This window comes from Manis javanica, chromosome 4 (assembly GCF_040802235.1).
Source record: "Manis javanica isolate MJ-LG chromosome 4, MJ_LKY, whole genome shotgun sequence".
Classification (NCBI taxonomy): Eukaryota; Metazoa; Chordata; class Mammalia; order Pholidota; family Manidae; genus Manis; species Manis javanica.
This window is the reverse complement of record NC_133159.1, coordinates 19,613,673-19,635,186: the sequence shown is the minus strand read 5'-3', so window position 1 is coordinate 19,635,186 and position 21,514 is coordinate 19,613,673. Positions and strand designations below refer to the sequence as shown.

At 53.1% G+C, this 21,514-nt stretch overlaps 1 protein-coding gene across 5 annotated transcripts in view; it reads left to right on the top strand.

The window, feature by feature from the left end:
- Positions 1–222: 222 nt before the first annotated feature.
- Positions 223–21,514, top strand: part of CRYBG2 (crystallin beta-gamma domain containing 2) — a 48,994-nt gene continuing 27,702 nt past the window's right edge. The window contains exons 1-16 of one of the 5 annotated variants that reach the window (XM_073233454.1): positions 223–498; positions 2,511–2,580; positions 3,994–4,721; positions 9,372–11,919; positions 12,369–12,416; positions 12,502–12,614; positions 12,782–12,911; positions 14,785–14,924; positions 15,732–15,858; positions 16,087–16,122; positions 16,457–16,593; positions 16,743–16,869; positions 17,153–17,292; positions 17,389–17,515; positions 17,752–17,784; positions 17,908–18,020. In XM_073233454.1, the coding sequence (XP_073089555.1) occupies positions 383–498; positions 2,511–2,580; positions 3,994–4,721; positions 9,372–11,919; positions 12,369–12,416; positions 12,502–12,614; positions 12,782–12,911; positions 14,785–14,924; positions 15,732–15,858; positions 16,087–16,122; positions 16,457–16,593; positions 16,743–16,869; positions 17,153–17,292; positions 17,389–17,515; positions 17,752–17,784; positions 17,908–18,020 (4,733 nt within the window). In that variant the 5' untranslated portion in view covers positions 223–382. Of the gene's footprint in view, positions 499–2,510; positions 2,581–3,993; positions 4,732–9,371; positions 11,920–12,368; positions 12,417–12,501; positions 12,615–12,781; positions 12,912–14,784; positions 14,925–15,731; positions 15,859–16,086; positions 16,123–16,456; positions 16,594–16,742; positions 16,870–17,152; positions 17,293–17,388; positions 17,516–17,751; positions 17,785–17,907; positions 18,021–21,514 lie in introns of those variants that run through there. The other 4 variants (XM_073233455.1, XR_012130073.1, XM_073233453.1 and 1 more) reach the window with 4 other exon arrangements.

Here is a 21,514-nt window from a genome sequence, read left to right as displayed (position 1 = left end):
GAGGTCCTTTGCTCAGTTTCGCCTCCTCGCCCCTCTTTCCCTGCCCACTTCTTGCCGGCCGAATTTGGGGGCTGTCCGCACCCTGTGGGCCGAAGGCGCCTCCGGAGGCATAAGAAGTTGCGCGAAGGACCTCGGGGAGCGGGGGCTCGGGCGGAGCGGCCCGGGGTGGGGGCGGCCCCTACAGAACCGTAACCTCAGCTCCCGGGCACCAACAACATCTGGGTCGGTCCCCCGCCCGCACGGACTGCGGGCGGTGCCGCTGTTTGCTGAGGGGGGCGGGCCGGAGGAGGCGTTTCTCCGCAAATGAGCGGATCCGGGTGGCCCCCGCGTCCCGGAGCGGTCAGGTGCCCCGACGCCCCAAGCCCAGGGCTTTGCCTTTGCCATGACCGAGCGGCACGGGGGCCTGGGGACCCGCCTGGCTCGCCGCCTGGCCCGGCTAAGGGTCTGGAGGGAGCGCGGGGGGAAGCGGACCCCGGAGGAGGCCAGAGCCCGGGATAGGTGAGGGGGATGGAGGAGGACCACTTGGGGCACCCCTGGGCCCTGGTGTGTGTGTGTGTGTGTGTGTGTGTGTGTGTGTGTGTGTGTGTGTGTGTGTGTGTGTTAGAGTGTAGTGGATGTTCAAATAAGCGTGTATGATTGTCGCGAAGCATAAAAATGTACGTGCCGATATTCCAGGATTTTGGATATGTGAATGTGAAAACGGTCTTTATAAAGTACTGTGCTCTTTTAAAACTTTAAAACAACTTTTCCAATTCCCTAAGTCAGGGAAGCGGCCTGCAGACAATGATTTCCTCTCCAGAGACAGTTTAAAGGCAATTGTAGCAGCCCTTCTTGCCGCTGTGAACTTTGTCTGCCATCGCAGTTTACCTCTGGTCTCCCAGGCCCTTGGCCATGAGTGTGAGAGGCATCTGACCTGTCTTAGACTGCACTGCACTTGCCACGGAGAGGTTTTCCCCTGTCGTCCCAGACTGTAATAATAAACCTTGATTTGCCACTTGCTTCGTGCCTTACCTGGATTATCTCAATCTTTACAGCTGCTCTATGAGGCAGGTATTTCGTGTGATTCAGGGACAGAAATTGAGGTTCGGAGAGGTGATGTCACCTCTCAGAGTCACACAGCTGGAAAGTGGTGGAGCTGGGATACAAGCTTAAGCAGTTTGACTCCAGAGCCCACATCTTAACACTAGGCCACTCTGTTGCCTGGAGAGATTTCAGAACTGCAAGTTGGGGCCAGAGCTGTGTCCTAACCCTAGGTGCCCCTGGCCATGTGATCTTGAACAAATTGCTTCATCTCTTCCAGCTCCGTTCACGGGTAGCTGATGTCTACATACCAGGAAAAAGGCTCTGTGGATGGCTGAGCTGAATGGCGGGGAGGAGGGTAGTGAAGATGACCCCAGTAGCTCACAGGCCTTATGTTGGAAAAGAGGAAGGGAGTGTGGAGTGTGCTCTCAGGCACTGCTGTTTGTGTACCTATGCAGTTACTGGGCAATTTGTTCTGATCTTATCATGAGGCAACCGTCTTCAGCCGCCCTGGGAAGGGTGAGGGCAGAGTAAGGAGAGGGGTTTGTACTGCTCTCTCACACTGAGGAGAGGGGAGGGGAGGGCTTAGTTATCCTGTGCCTGGAAGCCTGGGTGCCCCGGGGTACCCACACCCTACCAGTGCCCTGCCCGCCAACACCTGGGAGACACGCCCTCTCCCTTTACCCTGTCTGGCAGGGACCTGCCCTATAGGCCCAGGTGGTGCTGCCCTTCCCTTTCCTCACTTGCGGAGGCAGGGTTGGGGTGCAGGTGAGTCAGGGTAGGAAGGGCAGGGGAGGTACTGCACATGCTCCCAGGCCAGCGTGACGATACATCCTGGTGTGCATTTGGACCCAGTTCCCACCTGCGTGGGAATGGGACTTGGGCACCAAGGCACAGGCCTCTGAACCCTGCTGATTGCCTGGGGTAGGGAGTGGAGTACACAGAAGAGGCAGCCAGGGCCCATTCTTGCCCCATTCATGTGGTGATGTCCAATCCCCTTGGAGTGGGATGGTCCTAGCGTCTTAACTCCAAGACTCACTGGCTGTGTGACTCCAGACAAGTCACTTCACCTCTCTGGACCTCAGTTTCCTTATCTGAAAAATGGAGGCACTAGCACCCACCTTTTAGGATTATTGTGAGGCTTACAGGAAATCATGTAGGAGCAATACCTAGTGCTAACCTTGGCACCATGAGAGCCTCAGCAAATGGTCAGCTTTTGAATTATTGGGGTGCTGTCTTTTATCTGTAGTCTGGCCCTGATACAGGCCTAGTCTCCATTTTTGTCCCAAGCTCATCCCTGTCTCTGTCTTCTCTGTCTCTCTGGGAGTGGAGCAGAGTGGAGGCTGCTGCGTAGACCTCCCCACTACTCCCAAGGTTCCTGGAGCTCACTGCGGGTGAGCCCTGAGAGAAGGTGTAGAGGCCGCTGGGTCTAGTCTGGGGGTGGGAGAGGAGGAGGCCGCTTCACTGCCTCCCCTGTGCTTCCTTTCCAGGCCCTTGAGTGGCCAGAGCTGCCCTGACCTGGCCCATGGCCAGGGCAGCACCAGCGATGTCAGCCTCAAGGTAGGAGAGACTCCAAAGAGGAGAATGGTTGGGGGGCAGAAGCTCTGGGAGGGCTGGGAAGGCCTTGGGAACCCTGACTTAAAAGTCAGGCAGTTGGAGTTCTCTAGTCTTCCCTCTGCTTCACTGTGTGTCCCTGGGCTAATCACTCCCCAACTCTGAACCTCAGTTTGCCTGTCTGCAAAATAGGGGAAATAATGTCTCTCAGGGGCTGTTGTAAGAAATAAAGTAACGGGTATAGACCATTCAGCATGGGGCCTACACACTCAGGAAACATGAGCTCCCTAATGTTTCCTAATGCTATGGGTCCTTAGGGGAGGCCTATAGGGGAGTGCCTATTCCCCCTTTTCCACACTCTCTCCTTTAGCTTGGCCTTCTATCTTTGGTCCTTTTTCCCCCACTTCCTGCCACCACAGGGCTGCTGCCGGGCCACTGGCTTAACCTTCTGGCCACAGTTTCCCCATTGCAGTGGGGCCTGAGCCATGGATTGCACACCATTAATAATCGCTAGCATTTAATGGAGTACTTGTCATATGCCGGGTGCTCTGTGTGGATTGTCTCATACAATCTTCACAGCACTTCCAGGAAGCAGGTGCTGTTTCACGCCCATTCTACATAATGCTGAAACTGAGGGGAAAGAGCGCAAGAGATAGTGCAGCTAGGAAGTAGCAGAGCTACTGGATTCAAGCTCACACTGCCTGCTCCAGGCCCTCACATTAATCACTCTGCCCTCCTGTATGTCTCTTGACGTGTTCAGCCCCTGGGGAACAAGGTGCTGCACCCCATTTCATAGATGGGTAAATTGAGGCATTTGGGATCAAGTGCTCTTGCTACAAGGAATTTTGATCTCAGACTTGCTTTCTTAGTTGCCGAGGACACAGCCTATCCCTATAAACTTGTGGTTTGGGGAGCAGTGTCCATATGGGTCGGGATCCTGGGTCTTCTCTCCTCACCCCCCCAGCCAGGCTAGGGGAAAAGAGCAGAGAGGTCAGGTCTGTCCCACTTTCAGGGGAACTTGCTCCCTGGCTCCCCCATGGCCCAGGTCTCTTCACCCAGGAGTGCTTGGGAATATCAGGCTGGGAGGGTCCTTGGAGGGGCTCCCTGGAAGCCTGGAGCAGGTGAGGCCATAGGCACTTGTGGCAGGTATGCCCCCGCAGCCCCCAATCCCCAGGGCAGTTGGTGCCAAAGGGCTGGAGGCCTGTGTGACTTTAGTCATGTCCTTTCTGGGCTTAACTTGCCTCATATGTAGAATGGGAGAGGATGAGTTAACTGCTGGGGGTCTTTCCCAGAGCTCTGCCCCTTTTTCCAGCTCCTGTGGCTCTGCTCAGCTTCTCCTGTGCCAAGGAGGGCAGCCAGGGGTACCTGGAGGGCAGGGGGCAGATGCTGTCACCAGGGTCCTGCCTCTCCTTTCCCTAGGCCCAAGCCCAGAGCTGCTCAGAATGGGACCTTCGAGCAGGGAGCCGTGGTTCCTGGCTTTGGAAGCAACAACACAGCTCAGGAGGCCCCTCTCAACTCCTGGGGCGCCTACAGAGGCCAGCTGTGGGCAGTGCCTCTGACCTGGCCAACTATGCCTCCAGCGGGCTGGAGAGCCTGGCACTGGCAGCAGAGCCTTCTGGTGCCAGGTGCCCCTCATGCCCAGTGCTAGCTCCTGGATGTCTGCAGGAGGGAACCCCAGTCTGTGCCTGCCCCAGGTCCCCATACAGAACCCCAGAGGTTCCTCTGGGGCCTGAGCCACAAGCCAACCTGAAAGACGTGCTGCCCCACCCAGCAACCTTCCCCAAGATAGAAGGGGCAAAGGGCGAGTCTGTCACCCCAGGGCCAGTCCTGCCAGAGCCAGCCCAGAGCCTACATGAGCGTCCGTCTGCCAGGAGGACCCGCTACCACATCACCATCGTCCTGCGGGGGTGTGGGGAGGCACCTGGGGAGGAGGCTGAGGAGCCCAAACCGGCCGGACCAGCTCTCTATCCCTGTGGCCCTGAGGAATCCTGGGGCTGGCGGGAGCCTCCCCACGGGCCCCGCCCCATCACGGGGTGCCCGACCAGCCCGCTCAAGGAGCCCCAGCTGAGAGCCCCACTGCATCAGGAGAGTACAGCCCATTGGCAGGAGCTCCAGGCCTGCTGCACACCTGGGTCCCTAAACAGACGGTGAGTAGAGGTCAGTCCCCATGTGGGGTGATGGTGGTGGTGGGGAAACTGGCCTGGCTGCCCCCTCTTGGGTCTCTGCCTTGTCTCTCATCTCTGGGCTTCTCCCTCTCAAGGCCCATTCATTCAGCTTATTGAACCTGTGCTGACTCGGCCGTGGCCTCCCCACCCCAGCTCTGCCCTCCTCTCCCTCCCTTCTCCCACAGGCTATCTCTTCATACCCACGGCTGCTCTCCTCCGCATCCACACCTGAAGAGGGTGATAGCCTGTCACGGAGGGGATGGGAGAGGGGACACTTTCTCTCAGCGGTACCCACCACTCACTGCTTCTGTTCAGGAGACCATAGACTCAGCCTGGGAATAGGCACCCAGCCAAAGTGCTGGGTGTCCTGGGGGCAAGTTGCTTAACTTCTCTGAGCCTTGAGTTGTCAAGTAGATTTGGTAGACGGAGATGAAGAAGGAAGAGGTGGTTACAGGTACATGCTTTGAACTCCAGGGAGTTGGGCTGCCCAAACAGCAGGGATGATTATTAATAACACCTCAGTCACAGCAATAATTACCTCATCTGGCTCTGTCTTGGTGGCTACAGGGACAGGCGCCCCGATTCCCAACTCGGTTTTTATTTGTGTTGGAATGACTCTCCCATATCAGAGATGGAAGGGTGGGTCCCCTAAAACTCATGGGGAAGGGGCACTGGGTCTCAAACAGGCTCAAAAGTTGCTAGTGATGAGGGTGGCAGCTGTCATCTGTGGTTTGCTTTCTAAACATAATTCTATTTAGTTCTCACAACAGCCCCATGAAATAGGATGAATCCTTCTTTTCACTCCTCCCCCCCATTACAATAGGGGAAATGAGGCTCAGAGAGGTTACATCACTCGCCTAAAATCAACTGGAAAGTGAAGGGGCCGGAATTTGAACCCTGGTGCCTGCGCTCTAACCACTTCCTTCTCCTGCCTCTCATAGAGCAGACAGTGGAGGGTTGAGTAGAGCTGGTGGACACCAGGACCTCATGGAGGTGTATTTGGCAGCACTGTGCTGACAGCATCGGGAGGCCCAGGCCGCTAGGCAGGAGTCAGGGTACCTGGTCCTGTGGCAAGGAAAAGGGAGATGAGGGATCCAGGCTGGCTCAGAGGCAAGCTTGGGTGGCCCAGCTGAGGGGGAAGGGCTGCAGAGGGAGGGAAGGTGGGCAGAGGAGCCAGCTTTACAGAGGAAAGCCAAGGGCAGTAGGTATAGCCAGGGGAATCGGGCTCGCATGGATAATGACAGACTCTGGCAGGAGGCTAGGCGCTCACTTAGGGAGGGAGGAAGCAGACCCCCGGCATATCCTCCTTCCAGGTCCCCTTGCTGGGGGAGTGTTCTCTGGGCCAGGAGTGGCAAACGTTGGGGTGCGGGTGGGACCATGCTGGGGCTACAAGTGGGAATGTATGAGATAAGTATGCATCCAAGTGTATGTGTCTGTGTTCAAGGTAGGTGAATTTCAAGAGGAAGACGGCTTGGGGCTATGAATTGACTGTGTATATACTGTGAATGTGTGTGTGCATGTGTGTGCGTGACTTGTGTGTCTGCTGTGTTTCTGAACATCTGTACCTCTGATTGTGTGTTTGTATCTGTGTATGTCTATTTAAGTTTATGTACACATTTTTGTGTCTGTATGACTCTGTTGGTCTGTACCAGTGTCTGTGAGTGCCTGTGTGACATGGCATGTGTTTGCAGGCATGTGGCCCTGTGGACTGGTTTGGCCTAGTTTGGGGGTGACTCACAGGTAAGCGGGGAGAATCCAGGACTTGTTGGGTTAGACAAGGCTCTCTCCCACAGTCCCTCAACCCCCTCCTCAGTCTCTCCCATTCCCAGCCCCACACACCTTGTTTGGAGGTCACAGTCACCCTGCCAACAAATCTGTTTCTAGTCTCTGGCCCTGGAGAAAAAGGGCTCTGGAAATGAGCACTTCTGCTGGCCTAGGAGAGGCATCCTGGGCCATCAGGGTGATCTTCAGAGTGAGGACAAAATGGGGGAGCTATCGGCAGATTGATACCAGCATAGTTTGAAGAACATTCTAGCAGTCATGACTGGCCAGGGATGGGGCAGGTCAACTGTCAAATGGTGACCTCTCTGTCCCTAGAATATGCAAGCACAAGTGAATGACCACATGCTTGTGGAATGACTGATTGTCAGGGGTGTTGTCCAGGGGTTGGGTTGGGTTGAGAACAGCTTTGAATTCTGATTGTTGGGAGGTCATTTACAATATCTGATCTGATTACCAGCAGCTTCCTTTGAAGCTGTTCTGTTGCTTTGCCAAATCCTGTGGGGTCTTCCAAATGTGGTTCCTGTGTTTATGTCTAATTCTTTGACCCCTGGACCCCTAGGGTACCACCTTTATGGGAAAGTTGGCTTTGGATAAGCCTCACCAGGGTCTAGCATATCACTTAGCACAACTAGCATTAAATGAATGAATGAAGCAGTTAATCAATGAATAAATGACTAAGAGCCCAGGCTCTGTCACTTATTATCAGTGCCATCTGGAAGAGGGAATGTCAGCCAATGGTAGTTGTTATTGTTATTCAAGAATGGAGAGGAGACTCAGTGGGTGGGTCAATGAGGAGGATGAAGCTCCATGCTGGGAAAGTCCCAGCAAGGCAGTCAGGGATTTTGTTGGGGAAGAAAGGGGCCTCTTCAGTGAGCACAGGAGAGAGGGTCAGAACTCATGTGTCTCATTGTGTCTTGCTCTCAGGAATTCTGGCCTGGGGAAATGATTGGGGATCTATTTCAGCCCCCTTCCTTCCCCATATACGAGGCCTTTCCAAGGCCACTCAGGCCCTGTCGTAGCCACCAGTGGTCCTGGAGTCAAGTCAGGCTTCCCTGGCCCTCAACCCCTTTCATCTCTGCCCCTCATAAAACTTGAGTCACTGCTAGGGCCATGGAGCGGGGTCAAAGTGCTGGGTTCCACCAGCTTCTCAGGAGGGAAGAAGAGATGAGGGTGGGGAACTGGGCGCATGGGGGCATTTCTGGTCTTAGCTTTCATCACAATGGTCTGGGGGCTGCCTCGTGGAGAGGAGCAGCAGACTTGAAGACAGGTGGACCTGAGTCTGGGATGGACAGCCTGACCCCTTGGCTTCTTGGGGAGTGACAATAAGATTGCGCTGGTCAGTGCAGCCTGAAGTACGGTGGGGGCTGGGTGGTCCCTCCAGGACTACTGTGAACCCCTTTAAAAGTAAACCTCTAAACCACAGAATCTCAGTTTACTGGATACATACATTAGGGAGTTTGGAATGGTGGTTAAGCTCTTAGGATTGGGGTTCGAGTTTTGCCTCTACTACTGTGTGGCTCTGGGCAAATTTCTTAACTTCTCTGAACCTTTTTTCCCCATCATCTGCAAAATGGAGATGCTTGTTTATAATTTATTCTTTGTAAGTTATCAAATTCATGGGATTCTTTTGAAGATTCAGCAGGACAACGAACATAAAGCAGTTAGCAAGCTGTTAGGTACAGAGTAAGCCCTCAACAAATGGCTGGTGTTGTTATTATTACTGTTAAAACAGATTCACCAGAGAATAGGGTGCTTAGAGGTCTTCTTAGGCAGTTATTATTACCCTCCTACTTAGTAAAGGCGGTAATGGAGACCCAGGGAGATCAAGGGAGGGACAGAAAAGAAAGACCCAGGCCCCACCCATCAAGGAGCTGAGGTGAGAATCGCTCTGCTGAAGAGGATCACAGGAATGGCAGGACGTGCTCAGGGCCTTGGCCTTGGGGGCAAGAGGGAAGATGCCTGGGCAGCTTAGTACCTGTGTTACCTGGACCAGTCATTCCTCTTCTCTGACCCTCAGTGTCTTCATCTGTACAATGGGGGGAATAATCAAGAGGAGAGAATGGAGGGAAAGTACATTCAAGTCCAAAGTCCTGTGTCCCACGGATCTTTGTTCAGACCCACAGATGCCTACAGACATGCACTAGGCTCTGATGGTTTTCCGTATGCTTGTGTTAGTACACACGTGTTCGTGAACACCTAATGTTTGGTCCCAGTTCTCCAAGGTGCAAGTGGGAAATTTATGAGCCAGCCTTTCGGTTTATAAAGCAAGTTTTCATTCTGTTTTATTGGATTCTGACAATAACCCTATGAAGCACATACTCATTTTTCCTGTTTTGTGGCTGGGAACCTTGAAGCTTGAAGGGGAGAAATGGCCTGCCCAAGGTCATCCAGCTAGAAAGCGACAGGACCAGGGGGAACCCAGCTTTGGTTGTGGCCAAAGCCTGTTTTTCCTTCCCTTCCTTTATAATGATCAGTAACAGGGTCAAGGACAGTTGTTTAACTTTTAGCTTTCCAGTTTTATTTTTGGCTCCTGGAGGACTAGACCTAGGGCTCCTTGGGCAGTCACAGCTCCTTCCCTAGACAGACACAATTTTCTGCCCTCTCTCTTTGCTTCCTTCCAGGCTCAGGCCTCAGCTTCATCCCTTGAAGGACCCTGGCGTGGGGGATCACCTGAAAGTGGGGAGAAGGGTGGGAGACCTGAGTACATGCCCATTTTACAGGTGAAGAAACAAAGGCCCAAAAGGTCAAATGACTTGCCTGACATTAGCAAGCCTGACCTTGGCAGAGGTAGTTGTTCTACACTGTGGGGAGCTGCCCCCTGACCCTGTCTCTTCTTGGCACCATCTGCAGGGAGCTGGATCACAGTGAGCCAAGGACCCCTCAGAACAGGTTGCTGGGGCCCAACATGGAGGAGGCAGGTGGGCCCCTGACTCGGGCTGAGGCCCGAGTGGTGAGTGCCACACTGACATGGCGGCAGCGGCCCCCTGCCCAAGAAGAGATCAGACACTGTTTTCACAAGGTGTCCCTGGTGTCAGGGGCCCAGACGGATGCCCCCCGGGAGGAGATGTTTGAGTACCGTCACCGTCAAGAGGAAGTCAATGGCTTTGCTCCACGGGAAGAGACTGTGAATCACCGGGGACCCCGGTACGAGGCTGGCTCCAAGAGCTTCCAGACCCATGGGCCTATCTTTTCCAAGAAGTACACCCCACCCCTCAAGGAGAAGAGGCCAGTGGGGAGGCTAAAGGAGACTGTGGAACAGAGTGATGGCAGCCCCCAAGACTCCAGGACTGAGCCACCAAGCCCAGGAGCCATGGCCAGAACTGACCTTTTGGTGCCCCTGCCTGGGCCCCGTGAGCCGAGCCCCCACCCACGTGTGAGTTTCACCAGTGGGAGCCCCCAGAGCCCAGAGGAACTGCAGGTGACTCGCACTGTGCGGACCACCATGGTGGTGGGTGGGCACGTGGACCGACGAGTGAACAGTTCTGTGACCGTGGGGCCAACGCTCTCAGGCAAGGCCCTGCCAAGGGGCCGCAATGCTGCCCGCGCAGTACGGGTGGTGGTGGTGAGCCCCCGGGCTGAGAACTCTCCCAGCCGCAGTCAGGCCCTAGAGCTGCTAAGTAGCCTTGTGCTGGCTGAGCGTAGCCCACCTGCCAGCCAGCTCCCCAGGCCCATGGCTGTTGTGCCAAGGAGTCCAGTTCTGGGCAGCACAGTGGGGGCAGGCGTAGGGACAGTGGAACCAAGGGACAGATCTGCCCTGGCCCCTGCAGGCATCCCAGAGGATGCTCGCCCACCTCAGAACCAGGATGTCTCTGTAACCAACCTGGACCAAGACCAGGGCAGCATCCCAGATGCCAGGGCCCATGAGGTCCCAAGCGTGCAGGGAGCGTCCAGCCCCGCCCACGCCCTTCTCCAGATTCCTCAGGGCCAGGCACCGGTTCCCTCCTCTCCCAGACACCAGACCCAAATCCCATCTCTGGGCCCTGCCCACTCCCCACAGCGGCCTGTGGTGCCCACTCCTCTCCCCGGGGCCCAGCTCACCTTTGATTCCAGGACTCCCCAGGCACCGCCCTCTGTAAAAAGGGAAAAGCTCATGGAACCCCCGGCTGCCACCATCCTGCCCACGGTGAGGAGCGAGCCTGTTACAGTCCCTGGACAACCTCCTGCTCCATCCTCTGCGAGAAGAAAGGCTGCCCCCAGCCCAGGAGGTCTTTCTTCTCCATCCTCCCCAAGGAATGAAGTTGTACAGGACCCTGAAAATGTCCCCATCTTCTCCCCCACCCAGGAAGAAGTAGTGCAGAGCCCTGGCGCTCCTGCCTCCTCTTCCTCCACACCGACCAAGGTTGTCCAGGGCCCAGAAGGCAGCCCTAGCATCCCAAGGAAGGTTACCCAGGGTACTGAAGGCAGCCTCTCCCCTCCCCTCCCCAAGGACGAGGCTGTTCAAGGCCTGACTGCTCCTGCTCTCCCATCCCCCAAAGAGGACAAGGTGATCCAGGGCTCTGAAGGGAGCCCCGTCTCATATACTCCCCAAAAAGAAGGTGCCCAGGGCCCTGGTGCTTCTGATGCCCTATTTTCCACCCAGAAAGTGGTCGTCCATGGCCCTGCAGGTCTCCCTGACCCCTTTTCAGTGGGCGAGGCGTCCCTCAGCTCAGGAGGCCCCCCTTCCCCAGGGCCAATGGGAGAAGAGGCCAGCCCAGAGGCTCAGCCTGTCCCTGACTCCAGTGAGGGAAAGATGCTCCCAGAGCCAGCAAGGGAGGATGAGGTGGCCCTGGCCACTGACCTGGAGATCTTCCTGGATACACTGAGGAGCATGGAGCCCCCTGAGATCCTCCGCACTCACCGGCTGCCTCGAGCCCCCCGTTCCTCCTCCCTGGCCATGTATGCCACCCTGCCCGCCATCGAGGAGGACCAGCCCGGACCATGGGTGCTGGGACCCAGCCCCCAGGAGGTGCCTGACCTGGAAGAGAAGGAGCAGGAAGAGGAAGAAGAACCAGAGAACCCCTACCTGAGCGATGATGAGAAACTCCAGCGAAGGCAGGAGAAGGCTCGGTCCGGCCTCTCCTGGGAGTCCCGTCCTGCCAGGCCTCCCCAGATTGCCTGCTCTCCACTGGAGATGATGAGGAGGCATGTAGCAGGTGCCAAGGGCCCCCACACAGAGCTGGGGCTAGAATGGCAGGCAGGCAGCCGGCCTACTTCCCGTCTTGGAGGCAGCCTTCTCTTTGGTGGTCTGGTGCCTGCCACCAAGGACATCCCCACCTTGGAACCACTGGGCACAAAACTATCTTCTCTGCCACCCCATGGGGCACCAGGGCTCAGGAAGGTGCCAGGACAGCTGCCCCTGCTCTGCAGTGCAAGGCCACCACCAGAGAAGCCGGCATGTGCCTGGCCCCTGGAGGAGTGGGTGAGTGAGGCCCTGGGTGGGTCAGGGAGGGTGCCTGGCCCCACTTAGGCCAGGATTTGGTTGCTGTGAGGACTGAGGTACTGGAGAAGAGTGTCCAGAGGCCAGACAGAGGCTTAGATCTGAGGTCTAGTCCAGTGTGACTTCATTTATGCAAGCCATGGCTCTCTGGGCCTCCGTTTCCCTATCCAAACAGCAGGAGGTTTGCACTGTGGGTTCCAAAGAGCTTGGCGACTCTGCTCTCTCGGAATCTGGGGAAAGGGAGTGATAGGCACTCAGTTCCTGGGACAGACTGATGAGGCCCCTGGGGGTTGGGAACAAGCATGGTACCCTCTTGGGCCAGCTATTTGGAAGTGGAGGCCAACGGGGCGTGTGGGATCCTTGGAATGGCAGGTTGCAGGGAGGCAGTAAGGCGGCAACCCCCTAAGACTTACCGCTTCCCTCCATGCCAGAGCCCAGCACTGAAGATCCAGGGCAAGCTGAACACTAGACCTGGGAAGGTAGGTGTGTGGAGGGGAGCAAGCCAGTGCCAGGAGGCAGGGGCCTGGGGGCAGGGCCTGAGGAACTCCCCTGTGCCTTCTCCAGATGATCCTCTTCTCAGAGGCTGGCTGCCAAGGCAGCAGCAGGGAGGTCTGGGAAGACACGGTCGATACCTCCAGCTGGGACCATGTGACCTCTGTGAGGGTGGTTCGAGGCTGGTGAGTGTGGAGGGTCGGGGGTGTGGGGAGAGCCTGCTTGTGAACCCGGGGAACGTGAGGGCAGTGAGATGTGTCCAGGCCAACCGGGAGGAAATCCTCAGCTACCCAGGGCCCCTGCCTGTGGGCACACCAATCCCTAGCTGCTGACCCTGGATCTCTGCTCATAGCTGGGTGCTGTATGAAGAGCCAGAGTTCCAGGGCCGAAAGCTGGTCCTGCCTGAAGGAGATGCGGAACTCGGAGTCCCGGGATCGGCATGGAGCACCCAAGGCATTGGCTCCCTGAGGAGGGTTGTCTGGGTGAGTGTGGGGGTGGGAGGCCAGGTGTTGCCCCTTCTATCCTGAGTCCAGGTCCCCTGAGAAGGGCAACAGCCTCAGATGCCTGGAGTTGAGTCTCTGGGAGAGATCTTATGGGGCAGGAGGCTGAAGAGGTTTTATTATGGACTCACCTATAGATCCCTGCCCTTGGAGCTAACTGGAGAAGAAAGGGTTTCTGAGGGATGCTCAGCCTGGTTTGGGGAGACAAGGGTCAGGCAGTGACCAAGCCCAGCTTGGGAAAGCAGCCTGGGGAGGCTTGAGCTGGCACTAGAGAAGGGATGGGTTAGAGCAACAGAAATGGGTGAGTGTGGACGTGGGCACTTGCCTATTACCCAGTGCCCAGGCCACAGTTGACCCGAAGTGTCACAGTCATTTGTTCATTCATTTGCTCACACGGATGCTCATTAATGTCCGCTGTGCACCAGGCACCATGCCAAGCTATGGGCGTGCTGGGGAGACCTGCTCTGTGCACTGCAGGACTCATGGTCAAGCGAGGGTTGGGTCTGAAGCAGGAAAGTCATATAACCAGACTAGGGATTTATAAACATCCCTCTGGCTGCCAAGAGGAGAAAAGACTGGATGGGGATCCCAGAGGCAGGAAGACCAGGAAGGGCTGTGATTCCCAGCCTAGGGGCACTCTGGTTTATGAGGGAGGGGTGTGTGGCTTGAAAAGGCATGGTCGATATTATAGTTTCATATATGTAAAATGGGAAAAAACAATATTGTTTTCATAACACAAAAAGACTGCTGAAATAAACTTTGACAAAACCACCTTGGCCACAAGGGAGCCCCAGAAGAGAAAGCAGTAACTCTAAAAGCAAGGGCCTATCAGATGTTTATTTGTTTGTTGTTTAATGGAAGGATGAATAACTCCAAGACCAGAACTGTTGCAGTCCTGGTAAGAGCAGACAAGAGTTGACGAGTTTTAACTAAGGCAGTAGCCCAGCCACACAAAAGAGGGGACAGCTTTTAAAGCCACTCTAGAAGCACACAAATGTTTGTGGACAATTTATTGTGAGCTTCTCACAATAAATTCACCTTCATGTGGGAGGTAATGAGGCACAAGAGAAAAACAAGGGCTTTGAAGTCAAGTGGACCTGGATTTATTTGATTCATTCAGCACTGATTGGGCACCTAATGTGTCCAGGCACTTGGGAGGTGCTGGATTGTAAGAGTGAACAGAAACAACCACGGCATTCTTGGCCCTGCTACTCACAGGCTGTGTGTCCTCAGGCAGGTCACTTACCTTTGCTGAGACTTACTTTCCTAGTCTGTGAATGGAGAATATCTCCTATCTGGATGACCAAATGAAATGGGGTAGGACATCCTTTAGCACAATGCCTTGCATTCAGTAGATGCTTCATAAATTTGATGAGGATGTGAGTGAATGATATGGTCCTAGTAAGGAAGAAACTCCCAGAATGCACAGAGGAACTATTGCTTTCTGGGATGACATTCAAGTGGAAGCCAGTCTGGACAGGGGCAGGAACTGTACAGAAAGGGTCAAAGTTAGGAAGCAGCTGTCCATCCTGCCTGTCCCTCCAGGAGGCTGGAAGTCAGGCTATCCAGAGATAAGGCAAAGGGCCTGGCACTTGACAAGCTCCTGCTGGGAACTTAAGTTCCCCCAAAGGTCTAGTGCTGGACCAGCAAGGGCTTTGGTCTTGGTTTTGTCGAACCAGCCTTGCGAGAACATCCCAGTCATGCTCCTGGCTTCTAGGGAGATGGCCACAAAGTTTCCCAGAAGCCCTTTGGAGCCACACTGGATAGACCTGGGGAAGCAGGTATGGGCAGGGCTAATTTCTGAGGGATTTGTTTTACACTTCATTTTTCTTTTTCCACCTCTCTCCTTCTGCAGACCTACATTACCCCAGAGATCACCCTGTACTCTGAGGAGGGCCTTAAAGGGGAGCAAATAAAGCTAACTGAGGCCTTGGAGGACTCCCAAAGCCTAGAGAGGCCCCTGCAGGTGGCATCTGCCACAGTCTCCGCAGGACTGTGAGTCTGGGCTGTTCTGGAATCCCTTCAGTTAACATTCACTGTGCTGGGTGCTGGAGACACAGAGGTGACAGGACACGGTTTCTGCCCTTGAGAAGTGCTCACTCTACTGGTGGGGAAGGCAAATAAGCAGTAGTAATGCAGAGTTCTGGGACGGGTGGAGCACGGGGCATGGGAGCACATAAAAGCCCCAAAGAAGACTGAGGTTGAGAAACCTTCCTAGAGAAGACACCTCAGGGGGGATGAGTTGGCCAGAAAACTCTTAAGCTCCATGAAGGCAGGGATTTTATGTTTTGTTCACTACTGTATCCCTGATGCCTGACACAGGGCCTGGCACCGGGTAGATGCCTCCAGATATTTGCTATTTGAATTAATGGGGAAAAGAGCCTCTCTAGCAGAGGCAACAGAAGCTGCAAAGAGATGAGCCATCTAAGCTTCTGAGTTCAGTCTGGCCAGAGAAAGCAGCGGGTGGGGAGATGTGCTGTCCAGAGGGAAGCAGGGGGCAGATCAAAGGGCCTCTGTGTGCAGCTGGGCTGTACTGTGAGCCTAATGGGAGAACTACCTGGGGTCTTTAAGCAGGTATGTATGCTAGAAAGGACTTTCCAGCTGTTGTGTGGAATTAGAGACGGCCAGGCCAGAGGAATAGAGACTGATGGAGTGGCTCCTGTGAGATATCACGGGGGCCTGAAATGTCCTCCCCAGTCCCCTTGATGGGGGCCTCTCCTCCAAAACCTTTTCCCCTCTAAACCTCCCAATCCCCAGTCCCTGGGTGTCTGGGGGTACAGCTGCCCCTCTGCCTCTCCCCAGGTGGCTGCTGTACCCCAAACCCTCCTTTGAGGACACTCCCTGCATCCTGGAACCTGGAGAGTACCCCACCTCAGAGTCCTGGGGTACCTCAGACCCCAGCGTGGGCTCCCTAAAGCCCATGAGATTGGTAAGGAGCAGGACAGTGGCCTTATCCTAAGAGTCTCGGGGAAGAGGCAGGGCCTGGGAGCTCTTACTGGGAGTGAGAATGGAAGAGAGGAGGATTCGAGGGGTGGAGGAGAGGGAGGACATGGGGTCTGCAGTTTTTAGGGGTCTCAGGATCAAGTAAATCCTAGGTCACCAGCCCCATCTGTCTCCCCACCTCTGGGCGGGTGTCTCAGCTCTGTCTCCTCTACAGGGCTGCCCAAGCGTGGAGAGACCAGGGGAGCCCAAGGTAAGGGCCTGGGCTTCAAGATCAAAGAAGGCCTTTGGGTGGGGTGTGTGTATGTGTGCGGCCGTCATGGCCTAGACTGGAAAGTGGGAAAGGAGGGTGCTGGGGACCAGAAGCTGGGTCTGGGAGGGTGGAAGCCAGTGGGCTCACTGGGAATTGGCTTTTGATTTGTAAGGACCAGGTCAGAGAAGAGAGTGGATTTAGGTGAGGGAATGGGGTTCACTGAGGGAGTGGGAATGCCTAGCTCTGGGCTGCTGCTGGGCAGAGCCAACCCCAGCTGTCTGTTGTCTGGATCCCGATCACTGCCTCCCAATCTCACACAGCCCCCTCTCCCTAGGCTGTGGTGTATGAGGCCCCAGACTTTCAGGGCCGCAGCTGGGAATTGTGTCGAGACATCTACAACCTTCAGCAGCCAGAGGACAGCCAGAGCCCCCACCTGGCCTCTGTGGGGTCCCTTCGAGTTCTTGGGGGCTGGTGAGGACGCCAGAACCCTGCCTTCTACCTCATCCTCCCCCTGGCCTCTACCCGTCGGGGTGGGGAGTGACTGGGCTGCCTGGGGGTGGGGCAGCTGTCTTACACATCAGTCTTCCTGAGTCTGTCCGCCTGCCTCCACCTTCCCGCAGCTGGGTGGGCTACGAGAAGGAGGGCTTCCGGGGCCACCAGTATCTGCTGGAGGAGGGGGAATACACTGACTGGACACACTGGGGAGGCTATGACGAGGTGCTCACGTCCCTCCGGGTCATCCGGACGGTAAGCAAGGGCAATTGGGGCATCCCTCTGCCATTGGCCGTGGCCAGACTTCCCCCTAGTACCATTGGTTGACGTAAGAATTTGTGCCCCCCTCCCAGTTTTCCAGAGCACTCAGAAGCGTTTCCTGAGGTCTAGCCTCTCTCCCTCCTGCTGCTCTTCCTGAGGCCACACTTATCGCCTTACCCCAAAGTCCCCTTTGGGGGCGGGCTGTGTTCCTAGGGTCTGGGCACTCCCAAGGTTTCCATCGGTGGGTGGGAGAGACCTGACTGTTCCTGGGGCCCAGGACTTAGGGGACCCGGCCATCGTGCTGTTTGCGGCCACGGACTTCGAGGGGCATGGTGTGGAAGTGAGCGAGGCATTGCTGGACGTGGAGCTGGCACGACACGGCCCCCGCACGCAGGCTATCCACGTACTCAGCGGCGTGTGAGTGACCAGGGCTTAGGGAGCGGGGCGTGCAGGGAGTGGTCCAGCAGAGGAGCCGGCTCCGCCCCTCTGACCTGCGCCCCGCCCTTCCTGCAGGTGGGTGGCCTACGAGAAGGTGGGCTTCTCCGGCGAGCAGTTTGTGTTGGAGAAGGGCGTGTACCGCAACTGCGACGACTGGGGGGCGGGCAACAGCGCCCTCGCCTCGCTGCAGCCGGTCCTGCAGGTGCGTGCAGCAGCCGGGGTTCCTGAGAGGGGAAGGGCTTGGCGTCGGGGAAGATCCCACCGCAGTGGGGCGGGGCTGGAAGGACCCGGCGGGGAGCTCGTGGGGCGGGGCCTCTAGGAAGGGGCGGGGCTAATCTGGACGGAGGAGGGAGAGTTGAGAAATATTGAAACCTGGGAACTGTGTGGCTAGGGGTTGGTGCGCTCCTTAAGTCTTGAAACTTCGGTTTCTCCTTTCAGGTCGGGGAGCACAATCTACACTTTGTCTCAAAGGTAAGAAGCTGGTCGAGACCTCTGGCTCCTCTGATCTCATTTCACATATCCCCGCCTCTTCCCCATTCTGTCTTCTCTCCATCTCCCTCCTTCCTTCTCATCTCTTCCCGTCTCTGCCCCCAGATTCAGCTTTTTTCCAGCCCCGACTTCCTGGGTGACCACTTCTCCTTCGAGGATGATCAGGCCTCCCTACCCACTTCCTTCCAGCCCCAGTCCTGCCGTGTCCACGGAGGCAGGTAAGGATGGGGGGAGGGAAGGCCGGGCGCACACGTCCAGAAGCGTTTAACTCAGCTTAGAGATCTGGACTGAAGGAAGAGGGTCTTTCTTTCCAATGATTTCCTTCCTTCGGCTTTCTTGAGATTAGCTATTATGTTCTGAATCATTCAGTCTTAGAACAAACAAGGCAAAATAAAGTCTTGGTGGAAAACGTAAAACTTGTATGTAATATAGTATAAAGAACCCCACTCGTTTCATCTATTCCCCTGCCCTTTTTTTTTTTTTGGTGGAGTATTTAAAATCCCCTACCCAACATAAAATTTCACAGGTAAACACTTCAGTATGTGTATCCAATTAGAAAGAACTGCTCCTGCCACGCACACATAGCTCAAATTATTATCACATCTAGTAAGTTTAACAGTACTTTATTAACATTACCTAACGCCCAGTCCATGTTCAGATTTCTCCCCATTGTCTCAAAAATACCTTTGTGAAATCGGTTCGTTTTTCTCAAGGTCCAAGCAAGGTCCACACATTGCATTTGGTTGATTTGGTCTCTAATCTGTAACAGTCCTCCTCCCCTTCTTTTTGTTTTATACCATTTATTTGTTTGAAGAAACCCAATAATTTGCCCTGTAAATTTCCCATCTTCTGTATTTGGTTGACTGATTCTTGGTGGTGTCTTTTTTTTTTTTTTTGAGAGGGCATCTTTCATATTTATTGATCAAATGGTTGTTAACAACAATAAAATTCTGTATAGGGGGGTCAGTGCTCAATGCACAATCATTAATCAACCCCAAGCCTAATTCTTGTCAGTCTCCAATCTTCTGAAGCATAACGAACAAGTTCTTACATGAACAAATTCTTACATAGTGAATAAGTTCTTACATGGTGAACAGTACAAGGGCAGTCATCACAAAAACTTTTGGTTTTGATCACTCATTATGAACTATAAACAATCAGGTCAAATATGAATATTCGTTTGATTTTTATACTTGATTTATATGTGAATCCCACATTTCTCCCTTTATTATTATTATTATTATTTTAAAATAAAATGCTGAAGTTGTAGGTAGATGCAAGATAAAGGTAGAAAACATAGTTTAGTGTTGTAAGAGAACAAATGTAGATGATCAGGTGTGTGCCTGTAGACTATGTGTTAATCCAAGCTAGACAAGGGCAATATAACAACCACGGATGCAGAAGATTTCTCTCAAAACAGGGGGGGTGAGGTTCTAAGCCTCACCTCTGTTGATCCCCAATTTCTCACCTGATGGCCCCCCTGCGACTGTGCCTGTCTTAGGTTGTTCCTCCCTTGAGGAATCTTACCCGTCTCTGACTAACCAGTCATCTTCCGGGGCCATACAGGGAAATGTAAAGTTGATGAGTGAGAGAGAAGCCATATTGTTTGAAAAGGTTAGCTTTTTACTTCTTTGCAGATTTATGCCCTGTGGCTTCTATGCCCAGCATTTGTCTTGAGGTATCTTTACCACTTGGAGGAATTATGATACTCGGTGAATTCGATATGAGGCATGAATTCTATTTAAGGGTTGTAATTAGGAAGGAAGAAGAAAAGCTATAGAGGTAGCAGATGGAAGAAAACATGGGAAGATTATTTCTTTGACATATCTTCTTTTAGAGTAACTTAAGCATGTATAAGTTTTAAACTACTAATTAAGTTGCGTATACACATTAACATAATAGGAATACAGTTACATAACCAAAGCAGATCTATAATTACCAGCCATCTCCAGTGAAGCCAAGAAAACCAGTTAGGCACCCTAGGCGTTTGTGAAATTCATCTATGATATAATGGATATTGTTCAACTGTACTTGAACAGTCTGAGAGAAATCAGACAAATTAAAACAACCCATTCCTGGGAACTGTTCACATCCCATATGTTCTTTTAACAGTAGATAGTCTGTAGTTGTAAGATTTTGGAACGCTACAACTTGCACTTCTCCTAATTCTTGGTTGAGTTCCAACAGTATAGATCCAGTCAAATTTGTTGTTTTACTGTATGCACAGGCCAGCTTAGATATCTCCTTCTTCATTCCAATGGCAAGTCCAGGAACCGGTGGGATGAATGCAGCTACAACTGCAGCATCGCCTGGATCTTTGTTGAGGTTTTTTGATGATCATCTTCTGGTATGACTCTTCCAGAGAGTGCTGATGTTGGAAGTTCTTCTTCATATCGTATCTTAGTTCATTTTCTGGGTAGCCAAATTAGGCTTTGATCCTCTGTATAAACACAAACAGACCCTTTGCCCACACTTTGATATGCCCTTTATACCATTGTGTAGAACTCATTGGAGGTCACCACACAGGAACTGCTTTTTTTTTTTTTTTTTAAGAGAAAGGAATATTATCAGAAAAGTGTACCTCCATAGCTGATCATCTGACACCCTTTAAGTGATCAAAATTAAGGATATTTAAAGCATGCATTAATCGTTCATTTACAGTTAGTTTTATCAGGGAGTAATCCCCCTTCTCTTTCTTTTTTTTTTTTTGTTATCTTTAATCTACACTTACATGAAGAATATTATGTTTACTAGGCTCTCCCCTATACCAGGTCCCCCCTATAAACCCCTTTACAGTCGCTGTCCATCAGCATAGCAAAATGTTGTAGAATCACTACTTGTCTTCTCTGTGTTGTACAGCCCTCTCCTTTCTCCCCCCCAGTGCATGCTAATTTTAATACCCCTCTTCTTCTCCCCCCCCACCCTTATCCCTCCCTATCTACCCATCCTCCCAGTCCCTTTCCCTTTGGTACCTGTTAGTCCATTCTTGGGTTCTGTGATTCCGCTGCTGTTTTGTTCCTTCAGTTTTTCCTTTGTTCTTATACTCCACAGATGAGTGAAATCATTTGGTATTTCTCTTTCTCCGCTTGGCTTATTTCACTGAGCATAATACCTTCCAGGTCCATCCTTGTTGCTGCAAATGGTAGGATTTGCCCTCTTCTTATGGCTGAGTAGTATTCCATTGTGTATATGTACCACATCTTCTTTATCCATTCATCTAATTGGTGGTGTCTTTTATCTATTCCTTTATGCCCTGTATTTTCTGTAAATGGTAGCTAGACCTAGAGGCTTTATGAGATTCAGGGTGTTGTATTTTGTTTTCTTGGTAAGAAGACTATCTAGGTGGTACCAAGTACTTGCCACTGCAGCATATTGGGAGGCAGGTGTCTGGATGTCCCACTTTTAATGATACTAAGCCCCTGCATTATAAGCTTCCCCATTTACCTTTCACCTAATGATTTTAGCATCCATTGGTAATAATTGTCTAGACCCATTATTTCTTTAGAGGTTAAAAATGACGATTTTTGAATTTGTATTATTCCTTCTACATAGATTAGCTGTAATACTTCTGTTGTCAGGCAGTCCCTTCTGGGAACATCTCTCCCTGAGCGCTAGGTGAAACTTCAACCCAGGAGAGGGTCTTGACTGATCGAGAAAGAATTCACAAATGGGTTGAACAAAAGCAAGAAGAAATTTGTTAAAGTAAAAGTAA